Raw genomic sequence first — 12495 nt, forward strand, 5'->3', positions numbered from 1 at the left:
TCTGTTCAGGGCTCTCAAGTCTTACGCATTTCAATAAATGAACACGCTCTCATGCCACACATGGCATTTCTCACGCTGAGAAATTAACTTCACCGCACTTTAATTCAAACAGCCCGTCTTGCAAACGAGTCAAAGTACGTTATTGTGCGCCGTGTGCGGTGAGCTCTCACCTGAGAGCAGCTGTCTGGAGTTACCAACCTATCAGCCAATCAGAAAATAGGATCTTTTGTTGCCGGGTAAGGTCTGAGTTTCAGCTTCAAGTGTTCCATGAATGCGGAGGTAACCTAGGTTACAACACACATCACTCTTGAACACGCACACGCACACACACACACACACACACACACACGCACACAGGGACAGAATAACCACCACCATTCAAGAGGCCCATTTGGGGCTAAATGTGTTTTTCTTTATTTAATTTGTTTATTTGTTTGTTTAGAGCAGAATGAGACCGCTGCTGTTATTATTATATATCACTAAGACAATTATTTAATATAGCATGAATATTGTCAAGACACAATGGGCACGACACTGATTTCCTTTGTAATAGAATAAATAAAACAGTGTATTTGATATAGTCTAATTATTTTCTTTCTAAAGAAGCTGGGTCAGGAAATGTTAGTTTGAAGTCATTTTATTTAGTTTTATTGGGAAAATTTAACAAACAGTTTACTAGTTTGCATAATATGTAAATCAATGTCAATTTTTCTTATAAAAGAAACAAATTGGTTGCTTTTATTAAGTGATTTATATTGTTTTCTATTGTATATTTATGATGGGGCTTTAATTAAGCAAAAGTAGGTTTTATCTGATTACTCGATTAATCGATGGAATATTCAATAGAATCATCGATTACCAGAATATTCGATAGCTGGAGCCCTACTGGAGTGCTTGTGTGCTCAGCATCTTCAGCGGTGCGACAAAGCTAGAATTAAATAACAGCACCTATTTATTTGTCCTTCAGTGTGTTTCTACTAAGGCTGAACGATTTTGGAAAATAACCTAATTGCAATTTTTTTTTTTCCCAATATTGCGATTGCGATTTATTTTGCAATTTCTTTTCTTCAATAAAACCTGATGGATGATTTTAATGCTAACAGAATATAATATACATTTATTTATTTTTCTTTTACACTAGTACCTACTCAGCCCGACTCGACTCGCCCCGGTTTTGCATTTCTCCACTAGGGGTCAAGGCAGGTGGAGGCGTTCTACATCTTTAGTGTTGTTGTCTTCTTCGTTTAGATCACACAATCAAATACGTCACAGCAGCTTCACTCCAATCCCACCTACTTCTCATCTGGGTGTCTAAAAAGAAACGAGGGCAAGGCGAGTGGAGGCGAGTCGAGTCACGCTGAGTATAGTACAAAAGCGCCATTAGTATAACATTTTCTTCCAAAGACTAGGAATTTTTGTTTTAAGTCTTCCATATTTTAATTTAGCCAGTAAATACAATATACAGAGAATGATAATAATATAACTAATGCTTCTTTTTTTTTTTTTTTTAGAAAGTTTTACCCAGATTATTTCAACACCACAGATGTGACGTGACGTGAAGTTTAAATTGAAGGAGCAATTAAGGTAATACCAATTTGAAGGAGTTTATTTGGGGTTTGTTTTTTTTTTCATCAAATTTTGCTAAATATTTAATATGCACCAATAAAAACAATGTGAAAATTAACTATTTAAGATTTTCACAAATCGAATAATAATAAAAGAAGTTCCTCTAAAAGTAGTGGAACGGTGATTCAGAAACCAACTTCAGTGTTAGACGCTCCTGCTCCATTTCAAAGTGGGACAGTTAAACTCACCAAAAGGCTCAAAGACATTTAAACAGATCTGATGGTGTTACTCGTTTAAACACCTCTTTTCAAGGGAACATAAATGACCAATATATTAATACCGATCTGTGAACTGAGAGTGACGAGTGACAACGTCTCTGACTCACGCGGAGAAAAAAAAGGTAAATCAGAAATATGAATAGTTTTAATCAGAGCTCTGGTAGTAAACTGTAGTATCCAATATCCCACCGCGAGACAAGAGCCATTGGAAATATTTTAATTATTCAAAATCATGGGTAACGTTTGTTGTTCAGATGAGTGTCTCCTGATGTAGCAGCAGTTTCATACCGAGGCCAGCCCGGACAAATGCAGCCCCTGTATCCTTTATCAACGTTGTGAACCCAGGCTCGGTCACCGCGCTGGCACCACCTCTTTAGCTAACGACGCAGTTGTTGACAGTGAGTTCAGCGTGTGGTTTTAAACTGCCCTGGTAAGGAGCGGCACTTTCAAACGTTTCGGGCAGTGATCCCCGTCATTGGCTTGTCTGGCCACCAGCGCTAAACATTTTAGCCACACATCTGTCGTACATGGCTCTGGTGTTTGTTGTTTTGTTTAACATGCTGGAACACGTTTGTAGCTTTACTCCATGTAGTAGCAACGTTAGCACCATGGTCCTATATATATATATATGTGCTGTTCCTCTTCTACTGAGTTACAACTAGGGCTGCAGCTATCGAATATTTTAGTAATCGAGTATTCTACTGAAAATTCCATCGATTAATCGAGTAATTGGATAAAACATATATTTGTTTAGTTAAAGAGCAATTATAAATATGCATAAGATGTTAGATGTTAATTGACATCAAGACTAAATTATATAATACAGTAGGTTCATGGCTGTTCATTTAAAAACCCTGAACTTACACCAGTTGACCAAATTCTTATCAAGAAATGTTCTTATTTCTAACCTAAAAATGCCATTACACCTGATAACACACATCACTTAAAATGTTAGGTGTTTTTCCCACGTGTTTCAATTGAACTTTCATTTGTGTCAAGCAAATTTTAAGTTCTAGTTAAGTTTTGAGTTAGAGTTTTGGCAGTGTTCAAAATAAAATTATGAGACCTGCTGTATTGGAGCACATTAGGCACCAGTGCTGCTTGTTTTATCCATGAATGACTACAGAGATAAAATGAAATGAAAACTACCCAGTTAGCTTCATTAGGTTTTTATTTTTCTGACATTTTCTGCCTTTTCTTTTAGTTAAAACTGTAGCGGGAACAGAGGTTTATATACCGGGTAAAGGGGTGATGTATGGTTCCGCGTTACAACAACGCAGTTTTTGCGCGTCGCTGCGTACCCTACGCCGTAGGCTAGGGCGTAGCCGTGGAGAGCCTGCACGGCAGCGCAGCAGCGCCAGCCGGACCGGCGCTCTCCGCCCTCGCCGGAGAGCGGCGTAGACTCTGCGTCGATTTAACGCGGAACAATTAGAGGGGGAACATTAGGAGAACGGACCAGAAGAATATAGCGTGGATTAAAAATAAAAGTTAAGCACTGAACTACATGTGTCTCCCGTCTGGGCCATTGCAGACTACCTGAGCATGGCATGATGCTAAAACCTCTTTCTCCCCCGTTTAACGTGGGCAGCGCATGGATGTATGGCGCAGCGTCAGCGTGTTGTGTCGCATTAAATGTGGTCCGGGCGTAATACGAGGCTTTGAGCTGGTGAAATTAAACGAAAAAAAAAAATAAAAATAAATAAATTAAACGATTCCTCGAGGCAGAGAAAATTCCTCGATTATTTTTGTAATCGAATTACTCGAATTATTCGAGGAATCGTTTCAGCCCTAGTTACAACTGTTTCAGCTTCAGACCGGTCCATCTAGCCCATAAACTGTATAAAACACTCTAGCCAGAGGTCGTTGTGCAACAGAGTAAAGAGCAGCATGAATAGTTGATGCAGTCGAGTGCTCGCTCAGCCTCGCATCACGTGACAACCCTGTAATCGGTCACCTTGCGATTTCCAAATCGTGTTTTATGATATTGTAAGTTGCGACATTATCGCCGATACGATTAATCGTTCAGCTCTCATCTCTACCCAAAGAAAACATGGCCTGGGCTGTGTGGTTTAGTCTTGTAAAATATCTGCAGTAGGGCTGGACGATATATCGAGTATACTCGATACATCTCTGCTTATAGTCTGTGCGATGTACAAAATGACTATATTGTGAATATTTGGGTATACATCGTCATGCATTTGCTTTTAGCCGCGGGCATTAAATTACAGGCTTTTCTCACTCTCTCGTCTCGTCTCTCCTTCTCGGAGAGATTAACACTAAACTAACTGACTTTTAAACCAGCCCTGTGAATGTTTGATAGATGTGTTTTAATTTAAAAAAAGTATGTTATCAACTGTTTGTCTATAATGACTTAAATGGAGATCAGATCACGTCGTACAGTAAAAGAATACAGAAAACAGTTCATTTGAAGGATTTCACAGATTCTCTTCTTGCTACAGTGTTTTAATCATTAGGATTTCAGGATTTAACATTCAGTTCAAAAAGCACTGAACATCTTCCAACTGTTTGTTTGTTCAAACAGTCCAAAAACGAGGCAACTCCTGGGAGCAAGTCTGGCCGTCCATCTGGAGCGGCGTCATGTTCGCTTTCACTCCTCGGCATGGTTTATTCCTTCTCCTTTGTCTGTTTACGGAGTGAGATGTACTTGCCTCACATTCTCTCCGATGTCTTTTGCTCACCGAGCTTGCCAAATCGGTTATTTACTGATTTTTCGAAGACACGTCAGAAATGTCCGGGGTGGGTGGAGTGTTCAAACCCCACCTCGTTGCCACCTGTAGGCTCTGATCCTATGGACGGGAGTAAATTATATTCTTAAACCCTACATATGTTTACAGATGCCTAATAAGTAGGGATTGATGAGATGGGAGCCTTGATGCCAAGACGGAAGTGTTTTATCATTAAGTTAATCTTCAGTGCACAAGTTGACTGACTGAACTACAAAGGATTTTGTTTAACCGGATGTGCCTGGGTTCATTTTGCCCTTCTTGTCTTGTTTTCGTAAATAAGGCAAGATGGTAATTGTTAATTCAAAAGTTATGAATAATTGAGGAACTTTTTAATCAATTCGTCTCCTTTAACCGCCTTCTCTTTTGTATTTCTTTTTATTTCATATGTTTTACTCAGTAAAAATAAATAGCAATATGCAAAGGTGAATTATGATTTTTCACTACTGATCAGCAAGGTGATTTCCTCCATCGTCTGACTCGCCTGTTGCACATAAACACAATGAAAACAATGACATAAGCCCAATGTTGTGCCAATAAATGTCTTGATTTGTCTGCATGTTTAAGAGATATTGTGTCCTATTTAAAAAATAAATAAAACTCCTGTGGTCGTAACACTGGTTTTAGTCATACAACCACAGAGATAAGCCGCTTCATTTTCAACCATTTCTTTCCAGCTGCTTTTGCACCTCCTCTTTTCCTGTTGGAGTTATTTGAACTGGCATCTCTGTGTTACCCACCTCTGAAAACAGCAAATAAAGCCTGATAGGAGGTTTAGGTGGACATTAAGGTGGGGATGTGGGTCTCAGCAAATGAGATCATTTAGAGCCCAGGTTGCCCCAAAAACTGACATGGTTATGTCATGTTGAAATTTTCAAATTAAGAGTCACTTCAGACCCTCATAAATAAGATTTTCTTCTCACTATTTGTTTCCTTTAAGACAACATGAGAAACATACAGAGAATTTAGAGGAAAGAAGGTGTTTAACTCTTCACAATAAACTCAACGCAAGTCGTAAACGTGTGTGCTGCTTTAAAAACCAACTTTACTACATATAGATTATCTTTTTCTTACTGTAACAGGGCATTACCAGGCCATTGGCTACAAAATTCACATTCCATCCAGTTTTTTGGGGGCTCTGCATGAATCTGGCTGTTTTTACTCTGCATGTCGTGACTGGGGGTGAAGATCAGGCTGCTCACAGGCGATGGTGGCGGTGTCCCTGCAGCCCGGCGGGGGGGAAAGGGGAGCGGTGGATGGAGACGTGATTACACGCAGCGACACTCGTGACGGCGGAGGAATTTCTAGACTACGAGCTGGTCCGGTCCGTCTTTCACGTCTGAATCTGACCGTGTTTTGATGAGGCGTGAATGTTTCTGTGTCACTAACAATAATAATAACAACAATAATAATAATTTAAAATAATAATAATAATAATAATAATAATAATAATAATAATAATAATAGTTGTGGTAATAATAATAATAATAATAATAATAGTGGTAGTAATAATAATAATAATAATAATAATAAAAATATTATTAATAATAATAGTAATAGTGGTAGTAATAATAATAATAATAGTTGTGGTAATAATAATAATAATAATAGTGGTAGTAATAATAATAATAATAATAATAAAAATATTATTAATAATAATAGTAATAGTGGTAGTAATAATAATAATAATAATAGTTGCGGTAGTAATAATAATAATAATAATAATAATAAAATTATTAATAATAATAGTAATAGTGGTAGTAATAATAATAATAGTTGCGGTAGTAATAATAATAATAATAATAATAATAATAGTGGTGGTAATAATAATAATAATAATAATAATAATAATAAAAATATTAATAATAATAATAATAATAATAATAATAATAATAATGGTAGTAATAATAATTATAGTTGCGGTAGTAATAATAATAATAATAATAATAATAATAATAATAATGGTAGTAGTAATAATAATAATATTAATAGTGGCGGTAATAATAATATTAATATTAATAATAATAATAATAATAATAATAATAATGGTAGTAATAATAATAATAGTTGCGGTAGTAATAATAATAATAACAGTGGTGGTAATAATAATAATAATAATAATAATAATAATAATAATAATAGTGGCGGTAATAATAATAATAATAATAATGATAATAATAATAATGGTTATAATAATAATAATAATAATAATAGTGGTGGTAATGATGATAATAATAATAATAATAGTGGTGGTAATAATAATAATAATAATAATGGTTATAATAATAATAATAATAATAATAATAGTGGTGGTAATGATAATAATAATAATAATAATAATAATAATAATAATAATGGTAGTAATAATAATAATAGTTGCGGTAGTAATAATAATAATAATAATAATAATAATAATAATAATAATAATGATAATAATAATAATAATAATAATAATAATAATAATAATAATAATAATAGTGGTGGTAATTTTCAGGCTGTCGTCCCTCCACCTGCACCTGCACCTGCCCGTGTCTCGGCTCTCCTCCGCGGACCGCGCTGACAACAACAGGCTCCCCGCTGCCGGCGGAGCCGCCAAAACAACCCCCTCCCCGCCACGGCCGTGGACCAACACCCCCGTCTGTCACCGTGGTTACAAACGCTCGGTCGGTGGGCGGCAGGCGACTCACGCGTTACCGATGTAGATCCTGGGGAAGACCTCGTTGAAGTGCTGCGTGGGGAGGTTGTAGAAGCCGCTGCCGTCCGACAGCAGCTGGTTGAGCTGCTGGACGGCCAGCGAGCCACCGGCAGCAGGGACGTCCGCCGCCGCCGGCGACGGCTGCTGCTGCTGTTTGGCGGGACTCAGGTGTTTCTTCATGGCTCTCGTCGTCACACACTAATGCTCGTCTACAGCCAGCGCCGGAGCCGACACGGTCGTCTGACTGCTCAGCGGCATCTTCACCTTGTCTCCTGAAGCAGAGGCGCGCTCTCCCACAGATTCCTCGCTGTCGGCAAGCACGCACTCACTTCCGGTTAGGTTTTCAAAATAAGAGTTTATGTTTTGGTTTTGGTTTAAAGGGAACCTATTAGGGCTGGGCGATATGGACCAAAAGTAATATCTCGATATTTTCTAGCTGATTGGCGATACTCGATATATATCGATATTTTTTCTGTGTCATAATTGGGGTTTCCCCCAAAGCATTATAGCATAGCATCTCTGTTAGCTTCATTTTTTTCTGAGGCAAACCCTTAAAAAAACAGTCAGTTTTAATACAAAGCCTCGTGCCAAATGTCACACAGGTACCTTTATTAACAGAGGTCTGCACAATATCAAAATGTACAAAACAAATGAAATAAAAATAAACTGCCTGCATATATAGAATAAAAATGCTTCTTGAATAAAATAAAACAAATATCCCTTTCCTGCATAACAATTAAATTCAAATACACTGTGCAATTAATACAATGTAGACAGTAACAGGCAGACTTTTCCACTGAGGTTGACATTTGTGCAAATAACAAAACATTTGTGCAAATCTCAAATAAAACATTCAAATCCATTTGTCACAAAATAAGCTATATCAAAAACATAAACATTTTTTTTTTTAAATCGATATAAACGATATTGTCTCGTACCATATCGCGTTTGAAAATATATCAATATATATTAAAATCTCGATATATCGCCCAGCCCTACGACCTATTATGAAAAACACGTTTTCTCTTGCTTTAACATATGTGGTCTCCCCTCAGCCTGACAACTCAGAAAAGGAGGAAAGCAACCAGATTCTGCAGTGTCTGTACAGCCGCCCGGATGAGCCATCCAGTGTCATGTGGCTTCTACGAGCCGTTCAGATTCTCTCGTCGTTACGCAATGAAAATGCGATTTACATAGGTTGGCCTCCGATGCGTGAAACCACGCCCACAACTAACTCAGCCGGCAGGAGCTTCCGCCATTTTTTCGTAGCGGTGTATCGTGTCATTCAGACAGCCAATCAGCACATGCCTCATTATCATAGCCCCGCCCACTCAGAATCCCACATAGATAATGAGGTTAGAGACTGGAATGCTGGAGACATGGCTCAGAGGCTGAATTTCTAATGTATTTAGCAAAAACAATCAAAAGCTTGTTTTCAAGACATTTAAGGCCTGTTTAAAATAGGTATTAGATGCCATAATAGGTCCCCTTTAACTTTATCAAGGAAGAGCAACATGTTACACTGAATATTCAATATCCAATAGAGGGTATGCATTGACGTCACATTTCCATTGGACCACGTCCCCTTACTCGCACTGAGTGGCAAAAACAGCTGCAGTAGGGTCTGCTAGTAGGGAAAACTGTGGAGAAGACGGGATAACAACCAATTATCGGCTTAAATTAAAGGCAGTTGGACTTGACAGTGACCCGTACAGTTACCCGAAGAACCAGTGGTCCATGGACATTAATATTTGGCCATGAATCGTGTTTCCTGATATTTATATGTAGCCTACTTAATTTCTGCGCCGGGGAAATACATGAAGCAAAGCTTGAAGGCATACTAAAGTCTTGATGCTTGGTCCTACTTCAAGGCAGGATTTGTTGGCGAAATTAAAGTGATGAGGACACCGAACTTTAGGATTTGATCGTTTAATGTTAGCTACCCAATAATCCAACATTACCTGATACAAAATGGGAACTGCAAATCCACGTTTCGGTGCCTGGAATTCAGTTGTTTCTGCAGATTGCAGCGATCCATTTGTCTTTCTTAAGTTTATTTTTTGGCAGTCTGTAAAACGATAACTCAGATTTCTTGCTAAATCTATGAGTACAGTCGATCCCACAACAGCTCTTTCCCATTTTAGATGTTTTCCAATTGCTCAAACTGAAAGTTTATGCTGCCACTTAGTCTTTCTGCCACTCAGTGGCCGTAACCCGCTGTGAAGTCGCATCTGTGACGTCATGCGCATTCCCTCTATATTCTGTGGTGAACATTTACATATACAACAGGATGTGTCTTCAAGTGAAACACCAATCAGGGACGGTGGCCATCCACTTCAACAAGGTGAAGGGTGTGAGATGACAGGAAGGGGAAACAAATATGCAAAACATTCCCAGAAGGATATTTTCTATGGGAAAGGGAAAAGAGAAGCACAAAGGTCATAGCACCAGTGGTAATATATTAATATATGGAGAATACTAACCCAAACCTGGAGCTGCCTTCAGAACTGAGGAGTCTGGCAGCTGAATTCTCTGCCTCTGATTTTACTTTATTATGTGGTACTAAAATATCTTTAAAATTCAGCTGAGCTTGGTCATCATAAGCTTTACATTTGAGGAGAAGGATTTTGAATTATTATGAATTTAAAAGAACAGAGGAGGCTTATTTACTGTCTGAAGATAACTGTAAGAGAGAACTAAATAATATACTTTAGAATAGGAGCTTTTATGGCGAATAAAGAAACCATCTGTGATCCAAATGTGCAGTGACTGGTCCACAAGATGTGGGTGTGCAGTAATACCTTGAACAAACAAACACGGTACTACAGTGTAACTGTATCGCAAAAGACTCCAAAATAAAATAGATGGATGGATGGATGGATGGATGGATGGATGGATGGATGGATGGATGGATGGATGGATGGATGGATGGATGGATGGATGGATGGATGGATGGATGGATGGATGGATAGATAGATAGATAGATAGATAGATAGATAGATAGATAGATAGATAGATAGATAGATAGATAGATAGATAGATAGATAGATAGATAGATAGATAGATAGATAGATAGATAGATAGATAGATAGATAGATAGATAGATAGATAGATAGATAGATAGATAGATAGATGATGTATGAGTATATTATTATATGTAATATGTATTTATACTTCTATATATATATATATATATACTTCTATGATGTGGATGGTTTGGTTACTTAATCTTTTATTTTGGTTCAATTTATTATTTCAGGAATTATAGTGAAGTTTTTCACCCTTTTTGAGTTGGATTATTGTCATCTTTATTGTTATGTTGTTATTATTATATTATCATCTTTTATATTATCTTTTGTATGTCTATGTGTGGACCCCAGGAAGAATAGTCTTCCCATGGCGAAGACTAATGGGGATCCCTTTTAAATAAACAAATAAACAAATAGATAGATAGATAGAAATACTTTATTTATCCCACGCTGGGAAATTGTATGATTATGATTATCAATTGAAGCACAAGTGCATTTTGTTTTGATGGTTTTGCAAATGTGATCTGTTAAAAACATTTCTTAGGATTTATTCCCAGAAGAGTTCGGCATTGCAGGGCTTTTATTTTAAAGACAATGTCGAGCAACTTCCGGTGTTAGTGTGTTTGCCGCTGGCTTGATTCAGTCCGCCCTCAGACAGCCTCCGGCGCGCAGACACCGGAGAGACGGTGCTCTCTGGGGGGGGTAGTTACTAGATTTGGGCCTGTTGCGCTTTCCGCGTTTTTCTTTATACAAAATCAGGGCAGGAAGAATAAATTCGGTCTATGAATAGCCTATAGGTGCTTTTTTAAATCATATAAACATCAGTAGATTCAATAGTTTTATCTGATTTTGTGTAATTTTGCAACGTGATGCTTGAAAGTGCAGAAGTCGGCTTTGAGATATGCTGAAATACATGAATTGTTTTGTACCTATGACCACCAGATTATCTTTTTTTAATTTTGTCAATAAAAGGAACACACAAGGAACTTAAAGAGAAAAAAAAACATTTTCAAATTCATCAGTTATTCAGATTGGTCGCCGTTGGAGAGTGAAGGTAAAGCACTTGATTAAAGTCAAAGAGGGTTTAATGACAGAAGAAAAGAAACTGGCCTCTGATGAAGCTGATAGATACACACCTGTTGGATCACCGATGGACACAGGGAATCAAGCATCAAGCTACTGGATCTGGTGCTGGTGCTGGTGCTGGACGTGGTGCTGGTATCTAGGGATGAGCCTGCTAATCTATTCAGGGAGGACTGAATGCTTGCGAGCCCCCCTGGGTTCCGGCTTGATGATGTCCAAGGTCAACTCCTCTGTTTAAGGCTGCTTTTTCCCAGTTGACATAGATGGATTTGTTCACTTTTCACTAAAATGATTTCTTCTCTGTTCAGAAAGTATTCAGGACATTCTTGTCTCCAAAACATGTTCCTGGTCTTTGTGATGCAGGCGAGTTTTGACCTGAGAATCGCCCTCTTCAGTGGCGTGCCATGAGTTTGTGAAATTAGTCTTTCATTTCTCTCAAATGAAGGTTTTAGCTACTCATGTTGAACTAGATCATGATTTAATTTATGTTTGGCCGTTTCATCCTTGGGCTGAGGAGATTTTACACTAAGGATGTTTTGGGGTTTGAAGTGGACTGGAATGCTGTGTTTGGAAAAGAGCCAAGTTCACCAGACACCCCCACTGGGTTTGGATGATCGTAGTTTAAGACTGGATATCAGGATGGATAGCAAGTTTTCTTTTTACTGAAAGGAGGGGGTTAATAATTCCTCCAGAACCGTGAGACGTCCATTTGCACCTTCTTCAAGCACTTGGGGGTTTTCATGATCAGCTGGTTCGGATTCCCACTCTTCCAGGTTGGAAAAGCTTGAATAGAAGGCAAACTGACTTCTTTTTCTTGTTTTCTAGAAAATGTTTTACCTCTCATCCAATAGTCAGTTACACTGAGAGTTGAGGAGGTCTTGTGGGTTCACTGACCCGCACTTCCATCCTGGCTGTATTTAGATTAGCTCTCACCTTTCAGCTGTTTACCTCCCCAGGCCTGGTGTGTGTTGGGTAAATGAAAGTGTGACTGATGGTTGAGCCACCTGTGGAGGTTTATCTGATCTGTAATGTATGTGGCTGATATGTGATCCACACCTGTGTATAGTGTGTGTGTATATATATATATATATATATATATA

General features: G+C 38.0%; 1 protein-coding gene across 1 annotated transcript in view; it reads right to left on the reverse strand.

Moving 5' to 3' along the window:
• The window catches only part of dusp3a (dual specificity phosphatase 3a), a 36729-nt gene extending 29187 nt beyond the window's left edge, over nucleotides 1-7542 (reverse strand). Inside the window, exon 1 of the mRNA XM_061708233.1 lies at nucleotides 7276-7542. Within this exon, the coding sequence (XP_061564217.1) occupies nucleotides 7276-7463 (188 nt within the window). The 5' untranslated portion in view covers nucleotides 7464-7542. The remainder of the gene's footprint in view (nucleotides 1-7275) is intronic.
• Nucleotides 7543-12495: the final 4953 nt, after the last annotated feature.

The sequence above is a fragment of the Cololabis saira genome, chromosome 19, assembly GCF_033807715.1.
Source record: "Cololabis saira isolate AMF1-May2022 chromosome 19, fColSai1.1, whole genome shotgun sequence".
NCBI lineage: Eukaryota > Metazoa > Chordata > Actinopteri > Beloniformes > Belonidae > Cololabis > Cololabis saira.